We start from the raw sequence: 25645 nt of genomic DNA on the forward strand, positions 1-25645 counted from the left end.
TGCCAAGGCCCTCGGTATTTCTTATGAATTAACAGATTTTTTTTTGACATTTTGAAACCTTTATATGTGGCTATCCTATTCTTGAAGGACGCAAAGAAGACGCAATCCAATGTCCATTAATTCTGTTTATTGAGTATTGCCCATTAACATTTTTCCACCTGCACAGATTTAACTCCACTCATACTTTTTACTCCTGTCAAGGTCTTTAGCTGAGTTTAACTTAATTTGAATTTTCGTCTAAACAAAACCAATTAGGAAAATAAAGTCACAACTTTATTAAACCTTCCAAAACTAGAAATTACTTTTCACAGTGTACATTTATTTATTAAACCCGCACAAAGTAAAGGCAGAGTTCATACATGGTTTATACAATCTTTGTGCGGGGCCACTACCTCATGTGTTCTCATTTGCTGGGAGCTTCCTAGGACTTAACATAATTTTCTACAATTATATAATACCCACAAGGGTAGCAGTAGGCTTGTTCCAAGTTGGAGGCTTCTCTGAAATGCAGGAGAGTGCAGGGATAACCACACCTACTGGAAACTTTCATGTTTTAAAGATACACTGAGGTAAACTTGCTTTTTTTCCATGGAGGTGCCAGTCTGCTCAAAACTCTTTACTCTGGAAGCTGGAAAGTAATATCTGTGGTCTCACTGGCTTCTTCTAGAAAGGGGCTGCAAGTGTCTCAACATCAGTTCCGACAAACGTCCGTGGTTTTGTGATACACATACGTGTGGTCGACAGGTCTGTGGTCTGGTTGCATCGCTGTTGGTGTCAATCCCTAGGCCAGTGTTAAGCCCATTTCAGCAGTGTGAACAACTGATACGCTGGTGATGGTCATTCTTGGTTGTCACCTTGATTATATCTGGAATTAACTAAAATCTAAATAGCGCAATACACCTATGAGAGATTTTTCTTAATTAAATGTTTGACGTGGAAAGACCCACCTTTAATCTGGATATTTTGAGGTGGTAGAAGCCGATATAAAGGACAGGGAAGAAGGAAGCTTTTGCTCTTCATGTGTTTGTTGTTCTCGCTCATGCGAACTTCAAAGTTTTGGGTTTTTTTTTTTTTTTTTTTTTTTTTTTTTTTTTTGTGGCTTAACAGGACAGGGTTTCTCTGTGTAGTCCTGGCTGTCCTGGTACTCACTCTGTAGACCCAGGCTGGCCTTGAACTCAGAAATCCGCCTGCCTCTGCCTCCCAAGTGCTGGGATGCGCCACCACGCCCGGCTCTAGAGCCAACTTCTTAGAGCTGGAGGATACTGAAGACCTGCTCAGACACACAACCTCAGACTGAACAACTTCTGACTTCCTGGACTTTCCATTGGTAGATAGCCATGCTGGACTAACTGGGGCATAGCCTGTAAGCCACTCTAATAAATCCTGTGTGTGTGTGTGTACATATATATATATATACATATATATATATACAGCTTTTAACAAAATAAAGCTCTGAACTATTACTAATTGTTCTTCAGAAAACTTTTTAAATGTATTAATAACTAGGACACCAAATTATAAAGATATGGAATTTTATATATGAAAAACAGAACTTTCTACATAAAGAATTCTTACAGATTTCAAGATACAAGACGGATTTCTTTCAAGATAAGAGTTTCTCCACGTAGTCCTGGCTGTCCTTGAACTTGATCTGTAGACCAGACAGGCCTTAAACTTAAAAGATCCATCTGTGTCTGCCTTCTAAGTGCTGGGATTAAAGGCGTGCATCACAACCACTGCCACCAACTGGTTTTTTTTTTTTTTTTTTTTTTTGGACCTTGTATATAGTGAACAATTCACAAATGTGACCAGAAGGATATGAAAATATCCTATTACATTTAAGAAATAAAAGAAAGAGGGGTAGAAGTTACAAGATGCTGAAGAGACGGAAAAGGTATTCAGAGAATTGGTTTTAAAAGCCAACAAGTTCACAAGATGGTTGAGCAGGTAAAGATGCTTGCTAGCGAACCTGTCGATCTGAGTGTGATCCCTCAACTTGAAAGGCAGAAGGTGAAAAGTGGCTCTACGAGGAAGTCCTCTGTACACACACATCATGTACATAGACAATCGTAAGGAAATTTAAGTTTTAAAGAAGTCAGGGATAAAAATATGCAAAAGAATTTTTTATTGTATCCAGCAACTTTATAAAGCAGTTCAGTATGTTGTTCTTTTAAGAAATGAGTCTCCTTGAATTATAAACTTTGACACCATTTTGCATTGAAGACCGACAATATTTGGTGAGCAATGCACCTGTAGTTTGCTTCTCTCCGCACAAATCTCTGTGGAATAAAAATAAATGAATGCCATGAACATTTCCGGGAACGTAATATGTTACAAGGCAGCTCACTCTATAACTGCCCACTAAAGCTTTCTTTCTAATATGTGAGAACAGTAGCAACTGCTTCAAATCTTAACTGAAATAGGCAGATTACAGATGTCATTTCATTTAACCTTTATATGATTGGTGTAATGAGTTATTTAACCCTGTATTAGATATGAGGATAGCTAATACAGGTAGTAAATGAAGGTCAAATTTGGCCACCACGCACATACGACTTCAAAGTCCCATATTATTGTCATTACATCATGCAATCTTTACATTACAAATCGAAGCAATGTGATATGGCGGAGCCCGCAGTGAAAGAACCTTTATCCTAGGCTTGTCACATATGACCTTGTCTAGACTGTCTACCCTGCTTGGACTTTTTATGTACCTCAAAAAGAAGACTGTTTGAAGCATATTGAGGAGGGAGCAGATGACACAGAGAGACAGAGCAAAGAGGGCCATGACACACACACACACACACACAAGGGCGTGTGATTTAAGTGTAAAAGCAAAGCTAGCGGTAGTGCTTTTAAAACAGTCAAAGCATAATATGGCCTGAGCTTTAACCAGGGAAACCAATGAGCTGACTCTGGAGGCTGGGCCGTGAAAACATGGAGGACTCAGTAAGTCGTTACTTTTTAAGGTTTAACAATTGGTAAGCCATGGAAAACATCAACCTTTAAGCTAGAATAAAGAATGTAGCTGGGCCTTGTGGCACAGGCTTGTTGTCTATATAATCTTAGCCTGTTGGGAGTCTGAGGCAGAAGGAATTGAGGTCCTGCCTGAAATATGAGTGAGTCCCAGACCTACCCAAGCAACTAGTAAGATCCTGTCTTGAAGTAGAAAGGGAGAGGGAAAGGGAGAAAGAGGGAGGGAGGGAGGGAGGGACGGACGGAGGGAAGAGGAAAGGGAGGGAGAGGGGTAGGTAGGTAGACAGACATAGATAGATAGACAGACAAACTGACTGATTTAAAGGGTTGAGGGTGAGATGACTCAGCAGATGAAGGCATTTACCACCAATCCTGATGGCCTGAGTTCAATTCCTGGGATTTAACATTGTAAAAAGAAAGAACGGACTATGAAAAGTTGTCACCTGATTCTTCCTATGAGCCATGGCACACGTGTCTCCCTCTCCCACAAATGAGTAAGTAGGGCTGAGAACAAGGCTCAGTGGTGGAGAACATGCCTAGTTGGCTCGGGAATTTTCATAACAATGGGAAGAAAAAAATAAACCTGAGGCTGCACTGCAGTCTGGGTGACTCTATAGAGTATGTGTTGCGGGGATAACCCAGGATGGGAAAGGAGGTAGCTTTGCTACGTCTTACAAAAGGCCAGAAGAAATGAATCTAATGCAGAGGGAGGATGGGGCTCTAGAGGAGGGACAACGGAACTGGAGAGATGACTCAGTGCTTAGGAGCAGTTGCTCTACAGTCATGAGGACTGGAATTTAGATCCCAACATCCCAGCTCCAAGAGAAGCAGACACAGGAACCCAAACCCTAATCCAAACCACCCTCACCCTAACCCCCGCCCAGCCCTCACCCTAACCCCCCCAACCCTAACCCTAACCAACAGAATGGAGCTTGTGTTATGGCTAAGGAAGGCCCATGTTATGCTATGTTCCCATCTTGGTGTACAGGGACTGTCAGTCTCTGACTCCAGTCCCTAGAAGATAAGCTCCCAGTAACCCTGACTCACTGACTCCCACTCAAAAACATATAGCCAAGACCTTCTACTGGTTATATGACTACTTTTTTGCTTCTATAACTTGCTAACCAGATACTCAAAGATTGTTTTATTATCACTTAACTTGGCAGAACAGAACAGGTTTTTACTTGCTTGTATAGATATTGAAGACTTTTGTATGGTTTTGCCCCTTTAAAAGTCCTTGCCCAGTCCCCTCCTGCATGGCAATCTCAAACTTGGCTCAGAAACTGCCCGTCCTCTGAGCAGCTAATCAATAAATATTTTAATTATAATTGGACTGAGTCTATGGTCTTTTCCCATAGGTCACAAACCCCATAACACTTGCTAGCTTCAAGCCTAGCCAAGATAAGTCCTAGGTTTGTGAAAAGGCTCTGCCTCAGAGAAACAGGCAGAGTAATGGAGAAAGATTCTTGTGGCCTCCGTGCGTATGGGCATCCTCACCCTCACACATGTAGCCATACTCACTCACACAGATAAAGACAAATACACCTGAAGGCAAAAGGAGGAGGGACAATTTATAAACTGTACTGGGGGACCGAAAGGAAAAACTGCAGATATGAAGGGGTTGAAGGCTTTGCAATGGGAAAGGAAGGAGGTGGTTCGTGGTTAATTGCTTCCATTTCCTCAAGGAATGAGATCACAATCTGTCAGTGAAGGCAACGTGGGATGCTAGTGGTGTCTGAAGAGAAAACGACTTAGCTAGGCGGTGGTGGCGCACGCCTGAAATCCGATCACTTGGGAGGCAAAGGCAGGTGGATTTCTGAGTTCGAGGCCAGCCTGGTCTACAGAGTGACCAGGGCTATGCAGAGACACCCTGCCTCAAAAAAAAAAACCAAAAAAAAAAAAAGAGAGAGAGAGAGAAAGAGAGATATAAGGGTAGAAAGGTTTCATGAGATATAGTGACAGGCCAGGCTTGGTCTGAATTCTATATAATTCTGGTGATCCCTTGGAGACCTTCCAGAAACTTCAGCGACTGATGTAGGTCACAGAATCAGTAATCAGCAGAAAGTTGGGCTTCATTGAGAGGGGGAGAGAGAAGTGAGGAAGAACAGGTACAGAGCAGGAGCTAAAGAGAACCCAGATCAAAAATGTGGAGAAAAGAGAGACGGCCTGCAAAGGCTGTCGCAGCAGTGATGGCGGTGTTAATGGATTTCAGGGAGGCAGACTAGAGACATCAAGGCTCTTCTGGAATCCGGCCTCTTCCGTGATATTAAAGAATAATTCAAGAATCAGGTGTAGTAGTGGATCCTATAATCCCAGCATTTGAGAGGGAGAGGCAGAAAGATCATGAATTGCAGACCAGCCTAACCTACATCACGAGTTTGAGGCTAACCTGGGCTATCAGATGAGACCCTGTCTCAAAACTAAAATAAAATAATATAATATAATTTATACTAAGTTACGATGGCTGATGGATATGGTAGCTCATTCCTGCAACCCCAGAATGGAAAGGAGGGTCAGGGACTCGAGGTCATCCTCAGCTATATAGCAAGCTGAAGGCCAGCCTGAGCTACCTGGGACTGAGCTTCAAAAAGCCAAAGCAAGGCTAAGGAGAAGATAGCTCAGTAGGTGAGGTGCTTGCTGTGCAAATGTGAGGACCTAAGCTCGAATCTCCACAAACTATAACGCTGGATGCAATAGCATGGGTCTGTATCCCAGCACTCCCTGATGGAGACAGAAGAACCTCCAAAATTCACTTGGGGCAGCTAGTCTGGTATAAGCAGCTAAAAACCAACCAACCAACCAAACCAAACAAATAAACAAAAAAAACCAACAGGAGAACCTGTCTCAAATAAGGCGTAAAGGGAAGGGAAATATAGACCACCCAATATAGACAACATGTCCACAAATATAGACAATCCAAGGTTGTCCTCTGACCTCCACACATGAATCTGCAATCACACACACACACACACACACACACACACACACAGTTATGGCTGAGGCAGCAGGCAAGACAGGAGTTGGCCATCAGTAAGAGGCGTTTACCCTTGAGACAACCTTGAGTCTATCTTCTCTCCCCAAGGGACGGGGATTTTGCAGGAAGGAGAGCAGGGAGAAGATTGGGGGAAGGAAGGTCAAGCAGAAAAGATAACACACACTCCACCTTCAGAATGAGATATCAGACTGTGACAGAGGAGGCCAGGTAAGAAAGTTTCCAGGGACACTGTATCCTCAGAGAACCCGCAACAATGCTGTGTAAGGTCATAAATCTGAAACCCTACGCTGTATGCTGTATCGTAAAGAACCACTGTCCTAACCCATTCTGAATTAATTGCTTACTGGATATATGGAGCGATGTCTTCTTCCGTCCACTTTTCTCTTAGAGTAAATAGACTATTAAACCGCTCCTGTGTTCCCTCAGGCAAGTCATCTACTTTGAGCAAGAATATGATTTCTGGTCTTGAGTTTCTGTCCACCAGTGCTAAACCCTGTAAGAGACAGGAAGTTTGAGAAAAGGAAAAAAACAGCTGTTAAAGTAGTGGTCTCATATTTAAATATTTCTTTTGCCATTACCTTTAACCCAAGGAACTGAAAACACCACCTATGTGAAACTTTACAGAAAGTCTATCCAGAGGCCGACAGGCAGCAAGGTTCATAAAGAGTTCCTTTAAGCTTTGAATTCTTTGCCTCTGATTGCCAAGATAGCTTTAGAGCTAAATGTCACCAGCGGCCAGTCATGGTCAAATGCAGCACGCCCTTGGAGTCACCCTCCCAGCCCCATTGTCTTGCTAATGCCCATCTCTCTTCCCTCTTTTCCTCTCCCTCCACCTCAGACATCAATGTCTTCTTCTCCACTTTACTTAATGTGTAGTGTAGTTCCCCAGACCTCCATCCCACACTCTCACCCTGTCTCCCCACCTGTCCTGAGTAACCACATCCTATCCCACAGCCTCGGGCCCTGCTCATGCCTGTTAACATTTGTGTCTTTCTCAGGTACCTCTTCTGAGCCCAGATCCTCACACCTATCCAAGTTACAGAGGACACCAGCCCCACCCCCACTGCCCTGGAGAGACAGGAAACAAACGAGATTCTGGTGCTCAGACCAGATGTCTGAGTGGACAGGAGTGGCAATCGATGCTAAATCCTCAAGATTTCCCTACCCATCACCCAGTATATACTTGTATTTTGCTCATTTTTTTTTACATTTTTGTAGTGTGTGTGTGTGTGTGAGAGAGAGAGAGAGAGAGGAACATAGCGCAGTACACATGTAGAAATCAGAGGACAAATTAAGTGAGTCCATCATGTGATTCCTCATTAAACTTGGGTTGTACGGGTTGATGGCAAGCATTTTCACCCACTGAGCCAGCATACCTCCTCCCTATTATCTGTTTCCTTGGCTAATATTCTTTGGGGTTTGTTTGCTTGTTTTTGAAACAGGGTCTTCTCTAGCCCAGGCTACCATATACTCACCGTGTAGCCAAGGGTGATTTTGAACTGCTGATTCTCTGGCCTCTACCCTGAATGCTGGGTTATGGCTATAAATCACCATGCTTAATTTTTCATGAGCTGCTGGGATTGAACCCCGGGCTCTGTGGGTACTAGGTAGTGCTCTACCAACCGTGCTACAGTGGCAGCCCAGCAACCAGCCTTTTCTTTAGCTCCACTCTCTCATATTTCCCTCCCCCACTTCCCTTTCCACTTGTACATAAGTCTGCGCACATACCACTCCTTCATAAAGCCTAACTTGGGGCAGACTGCTTGCATAGCATTCACAAAGCCCTACATCCAATCCCAGCACTGCTTAAAACCAGGAGTAGTTTCACATGCCTATGATCCAGTGCATGCGATCCTAGCATGTGGAGCTAGGGAGACCAGATGTTAAGGCTGTCTCTGGCTACATAGAGTTCAAGAGTAGCCTGGAACATAGGAAGGAAGGAAGGAAGGAAGGTAGGTGGGTGGGTGAATGTGTATGCATAATAAACTCCAACTTTTCTTCAAAAAGAATTTAAGTGATGCTATTCTTTCTACATAAAGTATTTCTCTTTAAGTACTGGGGGAGTTGAAGGACTGTGTGGTGGGAGTCAGTGAACACCGTACACACCTACTGGCTATCTAGGAAAATAGCTGAGATCTGGTATTCAGCTCCAGGCTGAATCCCAGGCACAGCCCTCACTGCCTTGCCTTGAGCTGATCAAGCTGAGTGGTCATCCCCTCGGGAACGCTCTGCTGCCACACTTCCTGGAACTCGGCGAGATTGAACTTCACGGCATTCTGCAGCAGCATCTCCGCGGTCGCTCTGCAGATTTTGTCAGCGTTCAATTCAAAATAGACCTCATCTGAGGAAATGGTAGCAGACAGGGTCAGACATCTTCTTCTGTTAACCGGCATCTATTTAGTTACTGTTTGTACCTGCATGTACACATGTGGGCTTGCGTGGGCTCCTGGATGAGCGTGGGGGTCAGATGACAGCGTTCAGGGGTCTGTTCTCACCTGGTAGCAGGGCTAAAGCTCAGGTCGCCAGGCCTGGCTCAGCCGTCTCACTGCCACTGTATTGGCTTATTGTTACGGTTTGTATAAGCTCAACCCAGGGAGTGGCACTATTAGAAGGTGTGGCCCTGTTAGAATAGGTGTGTCACTGTGGGGGTGGGCTTTAAGACCCTCATCCTGGCTGCCTGGAAGTCAGTATTGTGCTAGCAGCCTTCAGATGAAGATGTAGATAGAATACTCAGCTCTTCCTGCACCATGCCTGCCTAGACACTGCCCTGCTCCCACCTTGAGGATAATGGACTGAACCTCTGAACCCGTAAGCTAGCCCCAATTAAATGTTGTCCTTGTAAGAGTTGCCTTGGTCATGGTGTCTGTTCATAGTAGTAAAACCCTAACTAAGAGACTTATCATCTGTACTGGCTGGTTCTGTGTGTCAACTTGACACAGGCTGGAGTTATCACAGAGAAAGGAGTTTCAGTTGGGGAAGTGCCTCTATGAGATCCAACTGTGGGGCATTTTCTCAATTAGTGATCAAGTGGGGAGGGCCCCTTGTGGGTGGTACCACCTTTGGGCTAGTGTTCTTGGGTTCTTTAAGAGAGCAGGCTGAGCAAGCCAGGGGAAGCAAGCCAGTAAGGAACATCCCTCCATGGCTTCTGCATCAGCTCCTGCTTCCTGACCTGCTTGAGTTCCAGTCCTGACTTCCTTTAGTGATGAACTGCAATGCAGAACTGTGAGCTGAATAAACCCTTTCCTCCCCAACTTGCTTCTTGGTCATGATGTTTGTGCAGGAATAGAAACCCTGACTAAGACATCATCCAATACAATACCAGCACTTCCTTTAACTCAACAAAATGCCTTGGAAGAAATCATGATCTCTGCTCACCCCCCACAGTCCCACGGTTCTTATTACCACCAACAAACACGCCCATCACCCGAGTTAGAATACCCACCAGGACACTCTCCACTCCTCACCTTTGTCCACATATTTCCTTCCGTAGCACTTAAGACAGTGTTCAATCATTTCCCTGAAAATTAAAGCACACGAGAGAACTTATGAGCATTCATAGACATTATAAACCCCGCTGCCTTAGATATCAATTAAGGATTTGATATTTTGAATTTGAATATTAAATTCCTTTGATGACAAATAAGACTTAAGAACTTAAATATTCTGGGAACTGCTACATGCCAAGGCCTGTTCTATAAAAATTAGCATGAATTATGTAGTCATATATTTGTCGTTGTACAAAAGCTCAAATTACGACCATTAATTTTTTTTTTGAGTGACCAAAATAAAAAGTAGAAATGATGATACAGATGTATTCACCCCAGTGACCAAAAGTCTCAAATCCTTTCTAGTTGTATATTTTTTATGTTTCCCCTTGGAGCTATACAGCAGCTCAGAGGTTGAAAGCACTTGCTGTTTTTACAGAAGAGCCAGGTTCCGTTCCCAGCACCCACCTGGTGGCTCAGAACCATCACTTAACTTCGGTTCCAGGAGATCCAATGCCGTCTTTTGACCTGTGCAGGCAGCCCGTATGAACAGAGTGCACATGCATACATGCAGGCAAAACAACCTCAGACACATAAAAATGAACATCTTTAAAATTTTCTATACTATCAGAATGTAAATGCTATGCCCTGAGTTTACTTCTAGTATGAAAAAAATAAATTAATAAATGTTCAAGGTCTTAAAGCACTCTGAAGAGACAAATACTGAAGATACTCACTCTGGCTCCAAAGGTCCAAGTTCCTGCAGGCATACAGTCAAGGGAACTTTATTAAAAGACCAAGATTCAGAATCCACAAGCTGAGTTACGTGATTCAGAAGTTTGATCTCATAATCAAATTCAAGAATCCTCCAGTAACCTACAAATTCCAAAGGTAAAACTTAACCAAAGAACATTTTAAGTGAAGTTATTAGATAATCAATAAAGAAGTAATGCCCTGTTACCCATAAGGCACTGCAGTGGTTACTGTTAATTGTCAACTAGATACAACCTAGAGTCCCCTGGAAGAGACTCTCCGAGAGGGACAGCCTGAGGTAATGTATGTGATGTGATGCTGTTGATCACAACTCTGACCACAGCTATGTGAGTGTGAGTTCTCACAGCACAGAAGTGACAATTCTGTCAAGGTAGGACAAGAAAAAGAACCATCAGCCATCAAGATGGCTTTCCCCATTCCTAAAGAAACTACCTATATACACAGTGGAGTTTTCTTCAGCAGAAAAGAAGGAAATGAGGGGGCTGGAGAGATGGCTCAGCGGTTAAGAGCACTGAAAACTCTTCCAGAGGTCCTGAGTTCAAATCCCAGCAACCACAAGATGGTTCATAACCATCTGTACCTCTTCTGGTGTGCCTGAAGACAGCTTCAGTGTACTCATATACATAAAATAAATAAATAAATCTTAAGGGGAAAAAAAAAGAGGACATTTGAAGGAAAATGGAGAACACAGTATGTTAAGAGACTAGACAAAAAAAAACCAAGTATGTTTTCTCCAATATATAGCATCTAGATTTAGTGTGTGTGTGTGTGTGTGTGTGTGTGTGTACATTTGTATGCAGGATGTAAGAGCAGTAAAAACAGAATTATAAGGAAAAGGTCTAATGAGAATGGAGAAGGAAAACAAGTTAAGGGATTATGTATGTCATTAAGCCAGAAGGAAACCCGTCTCCAGGGCAGGTGATGGCGGGGCAGTGTACGTGGCTAAGAACAAACCTTAATGATACAGAGGCACAAGAATGTCACAGTGGAACCTGTCACCTTGTATGCTAACCATAAAACTAATTGAAAAAAGACACCTTTCCCCATTTGAGAAGAACTCTGAAGTGCCACTGGAAGTGGCAGTGTGGACCTATGATCCCAGCACTATGGAAGCTGAGGCAGAAGACTCTCAAACGTGTAATGAGAACTAACCACATCCCAAGTTCAAGGTCTCGGCCATCCAGAGCTGCAGAGCAATAGTCTACAAGAATTTAACATTTTAAAATTGATGGTTCAGCCATCACTTGCAAAAATACCCTCGAGTTTATAGCAATCATTTTTACACTGAAATTTTCTATTCTTATTCTGGCAAACTGAAAGAATCCCTAAGAAACAAATTGTGTGAAGTAAAGCTAGAAAAGAAAGCCAGGTGTGATCTATGCATTTCCCTACTAAAACTTTATCTGTTGCTATGAAAATGAATTTGAAAGGCATCATTAAAATACACTATTTAGTTTGCCTACCTCGCTTTAACTTTGAGTGTAATGGGCCTCCATAAGCCGTGGTAATTACCAAGAGGCATCTTAATTAAAATCCTTATCTTAAATGCTTAAGGCCAAATAAGCAAACAGGTTTCAAGCAACCACGCAAAGGCTTTCCGCTTTCGGCTTTCCGCTTTCTGTTAGTTCTTAAAGGGGTGTGAAGTGCCTTATTCAACAGATTTTGCCACATTTAAGGGGTTAGGTACATGAAAGCTAATCTTGTTTGTAAGATTATAAGCAGGCTGAATAGTATATCCACCGAACCACACCAGTTTCCCTCTTCCTAATGAATAGGTTGAAGAATCAAGTTGTTTCTCTAGGCAAGCTATGAGTGGGCTCACAGCCAGGCATGCTTTTAATATCAGTACTTGGGAAGCAGAGACAGGAGGATTTTTATAAGTTCAAGACTATCTCGATGTATTTAGATAAATTCCAGGCTATCCAGGGCTATGTAATGAGACCCTGCCTCAAAGATAGATAGATAGATAGATAGATAGATAGATAGATAGATAGATAGATAGATAGACAGACAATAAAGTGCGCTCATAGATGCATATAAACATGGACTCAAAATTGAGTACAGATCCAGATTCTGACAAAAAGCAAGATTCCAGAGTAAAAGACAATCAAAACCTCAAAGACAGCACAGAACCCCTCCATCAACTGCTGAGATTAACCTCCCTTAGGTGCATTTTAAATGATAAATAAAGCATTGGTATTGGTATTGGTCAATGCATTGGTATTAGCATATGAAGAAGCGCAGCTCACATTCCAAGCTACTTAGGAAGTAACGAAGCTGCTGACTGATTCTGAACTAGGAGTCCAAAGCTCTGGCACTGATGCAGAATGTCCCTTCCTCAGGACAATCCCAGATCCTGGCTAGACCTTCCTTGTCCTACCTACTTAAAAACTGATTAAAATGAAAAGATCAGACTACTTGATATTAAAGGACCTTTAAAGAGAAAGGCCTGTAGTGAGTGGTTGAGATGTCACTGGTCACAGACTGACAGACTGACCTCATGTAAGGATCATTTTATAGTCTATCACATATCCCAAAGACAAACATTGTCAGTGTGTGAGTGTGTGTGTGTGTGTGTGTGTGTGTGTGTGATGGGATTCACACACGAGGCCTCACCCACACTCAGCAAGTACTCATCTGCTCGAAATATCATTACCTTTGAAGACAAAAGGAAATTAAGCAAGCATGACCAAGGGAAGGGGCCCAAAGCTTCTCTCTTGCACATGCGACAGTTCTACTGTTATGAACAGTACTTGTTACACTACCTCCAATCTCACAGGCATTTAGGACTTGCAGCTGAGCCATCATCTCTTCTTCACTTGCCTGAATTTGATTAAGCAAATCTTCAGTGGTATACTGAAACAAACAACACAGATACACATTCCATGATTTGGGAGCAATGACTTTCTTACTCTTCTGGTTGAGTTCTGGAGAATAAATAAAAGGACCCTGAAGCACACAGTAGCACAACGTGGTTTCCCATCCAGGTACTAACTCTGCCCTCCTGTCCTGCGTCTCCTGTCGCCTCTAGGCCGGGGCCCTGCTTCCCTTCAGAGGTCACATGGAGTCAGCACACTCGTATGGCAGCATCCTCCACGGCAGTCAGACTGCTTTATGTCTGAAACTCTTATCACACACGCGTTAAAGTGAGACTGCCGCCCACAGTTACAAGGTACGAGGGCACACACCTACAATCCTAGCAAATGAAGAAGCAGAGGCAGGGGGATGGCTGTGAGTTCCAGGCCTACCAAGCCTACAGAGTGAAATTCTTAACCTCACCCCCACCCCTCCACCCCCCCACCCCGCCAAATTTTAAATTTTAAAAAACTGGATCACATTTTAAATTTTTGAATCGAACCGGGACATCAGCCCTTACTTTTGAGCAACTCCCGTCCTCTTCTTTCTGACCACCTGGGCCTTCGTAGGTATTTTCCATCAGAAGTCGCTTTAGCTTTTTTAACTTGGGCCTGCATCGTCTTAGTTCCCAATAATTATTAGAGAAACCAAAGATCTGGAAATAACAATGCAGCATAATCCTTCAGTGGCCTTGCCAAAGACAAAACATTTCCACAGAGCCCTGCTCACTCAAGAACACACAAAAGGCTCTGTGGACCCTTTCCGAGCATTCGTGACGATCCCACCAACCAGAAGGGAACAACTGAACATATAAAGTCAGTAAGAGAAGTGCCAGGCATGGTGGCACGCACGGTGGTACACAGCCAGGCGAAATACCCATACACGCAAAATAAAAATAAATATGACCTCCAAAAAGAAAACACAGGGCTCGGCATGACAGCACATATTTCTAATCCCAGCTCTCAGGAGATAAAGGGAGGTGGCTCTCTAGGATTTCCAGGCCAGCCTGGTCAATACTCGAGTTCCAGGCCAGCCTAGGTTACATAGTGAGACTCTGTTTCAAACACACAAAACAAGGAAACAAAGACATCCTACCACAGTGGGGGATCTGAAGTGCTTGCCTGGTCCTAGCCCTTAGGAGAAGGAGAGAAGAACTGGAGTTGAGGATCAGCCTGGCTACAGTGAAAGATGGTCTCAAAAACAACAAGCTAGAAAGGTGGCTAGCTCAGGGGTGGAGTGCTTGCCTAGCATGCAACCAAGGCATGGGTTTGACACTGAGTACTACCATATAAGCCAGGAATGGGGGCATATGCCTCAGGTCCCACCACTTGGGAGTAGGTAACAGGAGGACCAGAAGTTCAGGGTCATCCTCAGCTATACAGCAAGTTCAAGACTAGCCTGCGCTACATGTTTTATACACACACACCAGAGAGGAGAGACAGACAGACAGACAAACAGACAGACACATGAAATATACCCGGAGTTCCTCTATCCTAACAGCACATAAATCACTAAAGCTTCCCAATGCGTTCCCTTCTTTTCTCTCCAATCCTGTTTTTAAGGAAACAGCTAACCTGAGGCATTCTGAAAGAATCAAGGGCTTTGCTTCAATTGTTGGAGACACCCACTACAGTTTGGAGACTGTTGTTTGGTAACTGCCATCAGCAGTCTCTAAAGACTCTATATTAACGAACTATCTTCAAAGCTAAGAAACACAATCCCTTCCAAGAGCCGCAAGTTTCTTCATTTCCCTACCTCATAAATACTACAAACATACTAGTTAGGGTTGAGGAGATTAATTTTTCAAAATATAGTATAGAAGTTTGAATATGCATGGCCCAGGCAGTGGCACTATTTGGAGGTGCAGGTTAGAAGACTCTCAACCTAGCTGTCTGGAAATGAGTATTCTGCTAGCAGCCTTCAGATGAAGATGCAGAACTCTCAGCTCCTCCTGCACCATGTCTGCCTGGATGCTGCCATGCTCCTGCCTTGATGATAATGGACTGGACCGCTGAACCTGTAAGCCAGCCCCAGTTAAACATTGTCCTTATAAGAGCTGCCTTGATCATGGTGTCTGCTCACAGCAATAAAACCCTATCTAAGACACTATCTCCAGCATAATTTACTAAAAATTGGTAAAACATTAAGAATGAGTCACTCAGCCGGGCGTGGTGGCGCATGCCTTTAATCCCAGCACTCGGGAGGCAGAGGCAGGTGGATTTCTGAGTTTGAGGCCAGCCTGGTCTACAGAGTGAGTTCCAGGACAGCCAGGGCTACACAGAGTAACCCTGTCTCCAAAAAACCAAAAAAAAAAAAAAAAAAAAGAATGAGTCACTCAGTAGTTTAAAGAACTGGCTGGTATTCCTGAGGACCCAGGTTCTATTCCCAATACACACACACACACACACACACACACACACACACACCTGGCATATAACAACTATCTGTAACTCCAGATACAAGAGGATCTGACTCCCTCTTCTGGCCTCTAAAGGTACTGCATGCACATGATTCACAGACATAGATGCAGATAAACCATATAATCCCCCCACACAAAATTTTTACAAAACAAATAAATTAAATTAAATAATTTAAAAAAATGAGTTACCTAATAAACTTACTACATTAAAAGAAAGACCAGATGTGTCAGAGGGGGAAAAAAGTAGAAATATAAAGAGATATAAATATAAATATAAATTCAAACAAAACTAAAATACTGAGGAATTTCAAACTCTAGTAAAAACAGTTTTAGATTCCCTGTCTTATACCAAACGCTTTTAAGCAAAGGCAAGCTTGAAACACAAACCGCCACTCTCAGACTCGGGTACAGGACAAGGCAGTACCTCCGTGTGAATGATGTCACTGGGTGTTTCCTCCCCCTTCAGCTGGTCTGGAGTTTTGCAACCAGGGATGAAAAGCAGCATATTGGAAGTGTCTGCGATCTTCAAGTCGTATGTTTTGTCTTTACTGCACAACACGGCTTGTTCATCCTTATCTCCTCGAATCACAAAACTGCTGGTAAATGGGGGGGGGGGGCGGGGGGATGGGGGGGGAGAGACATGGCTTATTGAGACTCTAGTGGATAGCTGACTTTAAAACTCCCAAATCCTCTGGCTTCTAGATTGAGGATGGTGCTTTGGAGAACCCCGCCCCGCCCCACCCCGCCCCCGCCCCAGCCCCACCCCCATGCTCAGGCATTTGAACACTTGGTCCCCAGTCGGCAGCACTATTTGAAGAGGGGTTAGGGGCTGTAGCCTTGCTGGTAGAAGTATGTCACTGAGGGGGAGCTCTGAGGGTACGGAGCCTTGCCCACTTCCGGTTCACTCTCTCAGCGTTGTGCTTGCCATAAAAGACACGACCTCAGTCAGCCTCCTCCTCCTACTACTGCATGCCTGCAGTTTGTCACCATGCTTTCTGTCATGATAGACTCCTACCTCTTTGAAACCGTAAGCCCAAATACACTTTTCCTTCTATACGCCGCCTTGGTCAAGGAGCGTGAAAATTGCAAAGAAACTGATACAGGCTCCTACGGTACAATGATAGAGTTCATAAAATACTGCGACATGGGCCCTTGAGAGATGGCTCAGAGGGTAAGAGCACCAACTGCTCTTCCAGAGGTCCTGAGTTCAATTCCCAGCAACCACCTGGTGGCTCACAGCCATCTGTAATGAGATCTGATGCCCTCTTCTGGGGTTTCTGAAGATGGGTACAGTGCACTATAACATAAAATAAATAATTCTTAAAAAAAAAAAAAAAAAAAAAAAAAACTGGGACATGTGAGAGCTAGCTAGCTTTCTCGTACCTAACCAAAGAAAAATAACTAAACACAGGCCAGAAAGATTCAAAGAAACCAGAAAGTCAAATATTACCAGAAACAACACGCGGAGAAAATAATTCGTCAAGATGCTGTGGTACTCATCTGGCTGAAGGCTAATGTTGACACTTACTTGTGACCTAGCAGTGACACTTACTTGTGACCTAGCAATTAGGAGGTGGAGACAGGAGAATCAGAAGTTTCAAGGCCATCCTCGGCTACACAGTAAGATGGTACATGGTGGGTCTGAGGTCAGCCTGCTCTACTTGGGAGCCTTTCTAAAAATAAAACAACAAAGCCAAACACCAGACAAACCAAAAAGCAAAAGAAAGAAGTCGTCTAAAACAGACTAAAGTGGTGCTTCACTTCTCAGAACCTCTCAAAGGCATGCTAGGGAATGCAGACACAAAGCAGACTGGGATATAGTGGCTCTGGATAAGACCGAAGATTCCGCATCTCTAATGAGTTCCTGGAGCATGCGTACACAGTTGGTACCCACTCAGGTCATCCATGTTTTATTCTGCATAAGCCAAGGTGCACCGCATGGCCTAGCCTCAGCTGTATGGCCGAGAAACTGGGACCGAAGGAAAGAAGTATGTCTACAAACTAAAGACTGGAGTTCACCTCAGCTGAAGAGGAGGTGAAAGAGAGGAGCAGGGAGAACAAAGAGTAAGATGGTAGGGTGTCAGCTCCGGGTTTCCCTGCCTACGGTACATTTTGCGATTATGGTACGATTCACTCCCCAAAACTAAATAACAATGAGTAACATAACATATGAGAGTAAAATTTTCTAAGACTAAACTTTTCATTTAGTACTTTTTAAAAGGGCTATTGGTTCGGTTTTAGACTCTTCATGCCAATAACATTTATTGGGTCCAAGTACATACTCTTTAATAGTCATTTCTGCATCCTATTACTCCCATTTGGAAAGATTTTGTTAGGAATGGAAAGGTAAGACCAGAAGTTCAAGGCCATCCCTGGCTACAAGGCCGACTGAGGCAGCATAGGATGCATGAAACCCTGTCTCAAGAAAGAAAGAAAAGAAAGAAAGAAAGAAAGAAAGAAAGAAAGAAAGAAAGAAAGAAAGAAAGAAAGAAAGAAAGAAAGAAAGAGGAAGGAAAGAAGGAAGGAAAGAAGGAAGGAAGGAAGGAAGAAAGAAAGAAAGAAAGGAAGGAAGGAAGGAAGGAAGGAAGGAAGGAAGGAAGGAAGGAAGAAAGAAAGAAAGAAAAAGAAAAGAAAGAAAACAAGCGAGCTGGGCGGTGGTGGTGCACACCTTTAATCCCAGCACTTGGGAGGCAGAGGCAGGTGGATTTCTGAGTTTGAGGCCAGCCTGGTCTACAGAGTGAGTTCCAGAACAGCCAGGGCTACACAGAGAAACCGGTCTCAAAAAAAAAACCAAAAAAAAAAAAAAAGAAAGGAAGGAAGGAAGGAAGGAAGGAAGGAAGGAAGGAAGGAAGGAAGAAAGAAAGAAAGAAAGAAAGAAAGAAAGAAAGAAAGAAAGAAAGAAAGAAAGAAAGAAAGAGAAAAAAGAAAAGATAGATTAAAAGTGAGGGGTACATTTTGTTCCATCTCTTGTCCATAAACAAACAAAAAGGGAGGCCAAAGCTTCATCTACAAATCGAGTTCCAGGAGAGCCTGGAACCCTGTCTCCAAAACCAACAATAATAACGAACCTGCGACATCTGGAACCCGGAATTCTTGGGAGGCAGAGACAGGAAAACTGGCGAAAGCAGCAGAGACAAGAGTCACCTTACCTCGTCTGACCTCAAATCACAGTCTCTCTCTCTCACCTGTCTCTCTCCCTCAATCTTTCTCTCTCCCATCCCTGTCTCTGTCTCTTCTGTCTCTGTCTGTGTGTGTCTCTCTCTCCTCTCTCTCTCTCTCTCTCTCTCTCTCTCTCTCTCTCTCTCTCTCTCACTCACACACACACACACACACACACACACACAATCACATACAACCACATATGCAAAGGGGCTGGAGGTGTACCTCACCCCATTGGTAGAATGCTTGCCTAGCGCGCACCACACCCTGAGTCCTATCCCTAGCCCAGCATAAGAACAGTCATACAGTTAAGAGTAGTATATACCTATAATCCCAACACTGCACATTAGAAGTTTAAAGACATCCTAGGCTACATCAGCTGGGCAGAGACTCTATCTTGGGGAGGAAATTAAGAGGCATGATTTAAAGATTTTAGTTTTGCCAACTAAGTTAACTGATTACTATAAATTAACTGAACAAAGAAAATACCCGTCAGACCTGGGATGGAGATAGGTACATGAAGTTTTTCTCCAATTCCCTTAAGGATACTTTGTGACCGCTGTGTGGCTGGTGAACTACAACACTAAGCATCAAGTAAACAAACTCAAAGAAAGCATAAATGATCCAATTAAAGTGAACCTGGGGAGGTGGGGTAATGCCTAAGTAAACCACAAGAAGGAAACAGCTAGCAGGAGTCAATGTCTGCACAAAATAATGGGACCCAAAACTAGTTGATGAAGATGACTCATTTGGTAAAGGTGCTTGCCTCTGGAAGAGCCCAATGTACTCTTGTTTTGTTTTTCCAGATGGGTTTCTCTCTGTAGTCCTGCTTGACCTGGAACCCCTCTGAAGATCAGGCTGACTCGAACTCAAGAGACCAGCCTGCCTCTGCCTCCTAAGTGCCGGGATTAAATGTGTGTGCCACCACCACCCAAGTACTATGACTCATCTCTTCAGGCTGCCCCTATTTTTCTTTTTCCCCTTCAGGACTGGGGCTCCAATGTATGGCTAGAAGCCTACAACGTAAACACACTACCACTAAGCCCAGACTAGTCCCGCCAGGGGCCTAGGTTTTAAAAATCCAAGGTCTTGGCAGCAACTCTGTAGTTGACCCGGAATTAAAAACAGTTCCAGATATTCAGAAAGTGACCCCAACCAACCCCAGGCTACACGCAGCAGTCTGGATTAGGCTTTAAACTTTTGCCTACTGTTCCCAAGTGCAGGCCAGGAACTCTCTCTATAGATACTGCCGCTACATTCTGAGATAGAGTCCTTGACATCATTACTGACCCCTCCAAAACTCCCTGGAGCTTCCTTCTTGAAATTCTCCCACTGACACCAGGCTCCAAAGTAGGCGGAGTCCTGTTAGTCCGTCTAGCAGAAGCACTGAATCCTCCTGGCAGATGACAGCAAGCTGAGGATCCGCCCACCGGCCTGAACCCGCACAATCTAGGCAAATCTCTCGGCCAGTTCTCCAGGCTACACGCGGCAGGTGGGCGGCCTCTGAGGCCGGGGAGTGGTCGCACCCGGGCCCCACCACCCCAGCTCACCTGTCCCCGGCCTCCAGCTGCTGGCACAGCGCTGGTTCCAGCTCCAGCAGGCAGAAGTCGCCGGTGGCCGCGCCGCCGGTCCCGGGACCGAAGCTCAGGCAGTGCACAGTGGGCAGCAGCTCCGCGGCGTTCAGCTTGGCGACCTGCAGTGTCGCGTCCACTTCCTCGCGGGTCCTCCGGGAAGCGAGCGGCGAGGACATCCCGCAGCACGGCGAGAGGTGTATCCTGGGCCCGAACTCCGGGGACTTCAAAAGCGCGCCAAATCCGCCGAAGCCGACTTCCGGGACGGGGCGGGGCGGGGCGGGGCGTGTCCCGAGGAAGTCGGAAAGGATCTGGGCTCACGAGTCCTTCAGCAGTCCACTGACAGCGTGCAAGTCTCAGATGGCTGAGGAGAAACACGGTTTCCCGCCCTGAGTTCTCCAGGAAGGACCTGTTAGCAATTCTATGTCCCCACGGGACTAAGCAGGGCACTTGCATCCACCCCTTCCGCCACCCTGCGCCCGCTCCCTTCTTTCCCGCCAAAGCTCCTTTTCCTCGTCTACTGCGGTGGGTTTAGTGATGCGCTATGTGTGTGCAGAATTTCATTTTAAGCCGTTACCACCACCCAGTAAGGCAGGATCCTGGTTGATCCCGTCATGCAGAAGCGAACAGGATGCTGGCTAATGGTGGCACAGCCTTGAAATGGCAAAGTCTGACTCCAGCTTGGTCTATGGAGGCTCCAAAATAGCCTGCCCAGGGTTGTGCAGATCGTCCAGGACCAGGAACCAGAGCCTGGCAGAATAAGAGACCAGGAACCAGATCCTGGCAGAATAAGATGTCATTTGTTTGGACTTGGAGACCATCCTAGATGGAAGGTAGCTTGTCTCCTGTTCGTTAAATACTTCATTTATGCTAAGTAGCGCTTGAGAATTCTATCCGCAGAAATAGCCTGCCTGGTATGCTCCTGGGAAAGTCTGGCTAACTCAGCATTGCAGGGTGTGATGTTTTCTTGATCAAAGTTTACAATGACTTGAAACTTTTTTAAGATGAAAACTCATTCGTGGATTCACATCCATGCACCTGAAACCGCCGTGCAAGTTCGCTAAGGGATGCCGCCGCCGGCAAACTCCCGCAGACTTGCTACCCATGAAAGACGAAACAGTAAGAGGGTGGTTCCCACTCTTTCCTGTAAAACAAACAAATGAATAAATAAAAAGGGAGGCTGAAGTGACCCCAGTCCATCAGGTTAAAATCGACACGAGCCAGGTAGTGCTGGCACCATACTTTTAATCCCAGCATTCGGGAGGCAAAAGGAGTTCTAGCCGGGACTGTAGAGCAAGTTCCAGAACAGCCAAGGCTACACACAAAAACATTGTCTCGAAAAACAAAAACGACAGACAAACAAAAACATCTGAATCGCCAAACAGGATAGTTTAGTTCCAGCATTCAGGCAGATCTGTTTCGAGGCCATTCTGGTCTACATAGTGGGCTTCAAGCCAGCCAAGGCTAGACAGACCCCATCACAAAAAACAAAAACATAAAAACAAGAAAAATCGGATCTCATAAGAAAAATGATGGAGGAATATACTGAATATGAAAGTGTCAAGAATTTATAAGTGGTTATCACTGCGATGGCTCAAGGTTAAAAGTACATGCCAAGCAAGCTGATGAGCTGACTTCAGTCCCCAGAAGATACAGTGGAAGAAGAAACCCAACTCCCAAAAGTTATCCTCTGATATGTCCACATGCTCTCTGGCACACAAGCACACATACTTTCACATACACTTATAAACCCAGTAATACTAAATAAAGGAATATATTATTTGGAAGATAACCAACTCTCGAAAGTGTGTTAAAATGGAAACATTCAGGCTGGTGAGGTGGCTCAGTGGTTAACGCAGTTCACTATCAAGCCTGATGACCTGAGTTCAAACCCCAGAACCTACACTAGAAGGAGAAAATAGCACTGAAAGTTGTCCTCTGACTGCCACACGTGTGCCGTAACAAGTGTGCACCCACACGCACAATAATAACATTTAAAAAATGAAGGATGGTGTCTTAGTTGGCGTTTCACTGCTGTGAAGCGACACCATGACCAAGGCAACTCTTATAAAGGAAAACACTTAGTTGGGGCTGGCTGACAGTTTCAGAGGTTCAGTCCTCTCCCATCATGGCAGGAAGCGTGGCGGTGTGCAGGGAGGCTGGAAGAGCCCAGAGGTCTACATCCTGATCCACAGGCAGCAGAAGGAGACTGTGTATCACACTGGATGCAGCTTGAGCACAGGAGATCTCAAAGCCCAATCCCACAGCAACACACTTCCTCCAAATAGGCCACACCTCCTCATAGTGCAGCTCTCTATGGACCAAGCATTCCAACACACGGGTCTATGGGGGCCATCTCCTATTCAAACCGCCACATACAGAGAGAACAGGGACGTCTTTACTGTCTTCAGAGGTTGTGGCATCCAGCAATGCACTTATTTTTCCTAGCTTCAGTCTCTTGTTCTGAAGTGAAAAATGGCTGAAGTGCTTAATAAGTGGCAGCTAAGGTTTTATTTTTATTATTTTATTTTATTTTATTTTTGGATTTTTGATTTTTTTTTTTTTTTGAAACAGGGTTTCTCTGTATAGCCCTGGCTATCCTGGAACTCACTCTGTAGACCAGGCTGGCCTCGAATTAGAAATCTGTCTGCCTCTGCCTCCCAGAGTGCTGGGATTACAGGTGTGTGCCACTACGGCCCGGCTGGTTTTATTCTTTTTTATCATTACTAACTGAGCCATTTTGTTTCTATTTAATGAGGCCAAATTTTCTTTGCAACAAAAATTGCAAAAAAAAAAAAAATGCTGCAACAAAAATACCCTGACAAAAGCACCTCAAGGAAGGGTTTATTTTGACTTGAAATTCAAAGAAATTCTCCTTGGGAGAAGGCATGGTGGCAGGAGCAAGCAGTGCCTGGTCACGTGGAACCTGAGGTCAGGGAACGGAGAGGGAGAGAAAAGGATGCTCGTGCTTAGCCTGTTCTTTCTACTCACGGCAGGAGCCCAGCCCATGAGATAATACTGCCCACATTTAGAATGCATCTTCTGACCTCATTAGGAAACTGTTCACTGACATGCCCAGAAGTTTGTATGCAGCATGTTTCAGAATCAAGTTGACAACCCAAATTAGCTTATATGCTGGCTGGTTTTGAGTGTCAACTTGACACAAGCTGGAGTTATCACAGAGAAAGGAGGCTCCCTTGAAGAAAAGCTTCTATGAGATCCATTTTCTCAATTAGTGATCAAGGATAGGAAGGCCCATTGTGGGTGGTGCCATCCCTGGGCTGGTAGTCCTGGGTTCTATAAGAAAGCAAGCTGAGCAAGCCAGGGGAAGCAAGCCAGTAAAAAACATCCCTCCATGGCCTCTGCATCAGCTCCTGCTTCCTGACCTGCTTGAGTTCCAGTCCTGACTTCCTTTGGTGACGAACAGCAATGTGGAAAGCATAAGCTGAATAAACCCTTTCCTCTCCAACTTGCTTCTTGGTCATGATGTTTTGTGCATGAATACAAACCCTGACTAAGGTAGCAATCATATAAATTCTTTCACTCCCTGCAAGATGGACTTGGGCTCTTCTGTTAAAAATTGAATCATTAGCCAGGCGGTGGTGGCGCACGCCTGTAATCCCAGCACTCTGGGAAGCAGAGGCAGGTGGATTTCTGAGTTCGAGGCCAGCCTGGTCTACAGAGTGAGCTCCAGGACAGCCAGGGCTATACAGAGAAACCCTGTCTCGAAAAAACCAAATCCAAAACAAAAAACAAAAACAAAAACAAAAAAAAAACAAAAAAAAATTGAATCATTGTTTGTGCCAAAAGGTATTAATACAGGCGGCTAGTGGAAGAGAATTATTATTAAGTGTGGACCATGGGTGCCACACACACCGACCAACTAGACAAAAGGTGTGCACCGGTGTTATAGTGGCAAGTCTGTTATGAGTAAGAACCCTTCCTCTGGTTGGAATTGAAGCTTGTTCCACATGAGGGAATTCATGCTTGGTACTGTAAACATGGCGGGAGGCCACAGGCTCTCGTGGGAAGCCACTACAGTTGTTTTATTAAGTGAATAGAGTGTGCCTATCAAATTGCCTTTTCAATATCCACGTCTATTGTTGTAGATGGGTCAGCTTTTATCGGACCAGCTTCTCTTTTGCTGTGGCCAGAGACCATTATCCAGATTCATAACTGGTCAGAGTGCTAGGAATAGTGACGCTTGAGTGTTTGGCCATAAATGAGACATCTGCATTATCCCTTCCAAGACTCAGGGAACATCATTCAAGAAGGAGGTAGAAAGGACACCAGAACCAGAGCATAAGACAGAGTGTTGTGGAATGCTGCCTTCTGGGCCACAGTACTCTTGAACTCATAGCCACTGGGATTCCCTGCAGTCCCTACAAAGGACTGGGCTTACAAACTTCTTGCTACAGGAGGGAGGGGACCCTTCGTCTCTGAGGATTTATAGGTAGCTAATGGTTGTTTAAGGAAAAGGAAAGAAAAGACATTTTCTATAGTGATGTAGCCACTGGTTAATTGCTTGTGTTCATGTAAGGAGGCTCTTACCCACACTCCAGTAAGTGACCCTTGTAAAAGTCGTGGTCTGGTTCTTCCTCCCAGGCCCATGCTCCCAGAAATAAGGCTCAGACTCAAAATATATTTGTAAATATTTGGGTCATATAACTAGGCTCTTCTCTGACCTGATCATTACTTGGAATAACCCATTTGTTCTAACCTGCATTCTGCCCTATGGCTGGTTACTTGTGCTCAGGTACTGTGCGTCCATCTTCTCACATCTTCCCAGGTAGATCTCCTGCATGGCTCTATCCAGAATCCTCTCTCCTGGATTTACCTCCTCCTACTTCCTGCCTTAGCCATAGCCATCAGATTTATTATTAACAGGCGCTGCATCCATTGCAGACATATGATAATTCTCTCTACAAACCCTAGTGAAACTCGCTGGGTCACAGGAGTGGGAGGAGCATGAAACAGAAGAAAGGATAGTTAGGACGTTAGGGCAGGGGGTCAGTGAGAGTGGGTAAGGGGTGAGAGTGTGTATTCGTCACTTTTCTGTTGTCGTGATAATATCCGTTGGCCACAGCAGCTTAGAGAAGAGATTGTTTGGGCTGAGGATTCCAGAAGGCTAATATTCTATGATGGCACAGAATACACTAAAGGCGAGGCACTTGGATCAAGAAGCTAAGAGATCACATCTTAAAGCAGAGTGATCGAACTGCAGGTAAGTGAGGCTTCTTACTCTCAAAGCTCTCCTCCAATGACATAGTTCCTCCACAAGGCTGCACTGCCTAAACCTCTGCAAGCAGTGCCATCAACTGTCGGAATGCCCAAGATGATGGAGAACATTTCTCATTCAAACCACCAGAGGGTAACAAGGGGGGTTAAATACAATCAACCTGTATGAAAA

At 44.5% G+C, this 25645-nt stretch overlaps 1 protein-coding gene across 2 annotated transcripts; it reads right to left on the reverse strand.

Annotated features, from left to right (window-relative positions):
* Nucleotides 1–2108: 2108 nt before the first annotated feature.
* Nucleotides 2109–20498, reverse strand: Dscc1 (DNA replication and sister chromatid cohesion 1). Of its 2 annotated transcripts, none has more exons than XM_052161243.1 (9): nucleotides 20215–20498; nucleotides 15930–16101; nucleotides 13607–13741; nucleotides 12996–13086; nucleotides 10194–10332; nucleotides 9436–9488; nucleotides 8158–8312; nucleotides 6316–6464; nucleotides 2109–2279 (listed from the first exon to the last, which is right to left on the reverse strand). In XM_052161243.1, the coding sequence occupies exons 1-9, from the start codon at nucleotides 20412–20414 to the stop codon at nucleotides 2171–2173; spliced, it is 1203 nt and encodes a 400-aa protein (XP_052017203.1). In that variant the 5' UTR covers nucleotides 20415–20498; the 3' UTR covers nucleotides 2109–2170. The 2 variants fall into 2 exon arrangements, with proteins under 2 accessions (XP_052017203.1, XP_052017204.1); XM_052161244.1 differs by having other exon boundaries at nucleotides 15930–16098; nucleotides 20215–20497.
* Nucleotides 20499–25645: the final 5147 nt, after the last annotated feature.

This window comes from Apodemus sylvaticus, chromosome 17 (genome assembly GCF_947179515.1).
Source record: "Apodemus sylvaticus chromosome 17, mApoSyl1.1, whole genome shotgun sequence".
Lineage (NCBI taxonomy): Eukaryota > Metazoa > Chordata > Mammalia > Rodentia > Muridae > Apodemus > Apodemus sylvaticus.

Excerpts from the sequence above, each read along its gene's own strand:
- Dscc1 (XM_052161243.1), bottom strand. The coding sequence starts at position 20,414 with ATGTCCTCGCCGCTCGCTTCCCGGAGGACCCGCGAGGAAGTGGACGCG. Across the intron at positions 9,489-10,193 it reads CTTGGACCTTTGGAGCCAGA|GGAAATGATTGAACACTGTC; the intron begins GTGAGTATCTTC and ends TTTAATTTTCAG. Across the intron at positions 2,280-6,315 it reads GACATCGCTCCATATATCCA|AGATTTGTGCGGAGAGAAGC; the intron begins GTAAGCAATTAA and ends TTTATTCCACAG.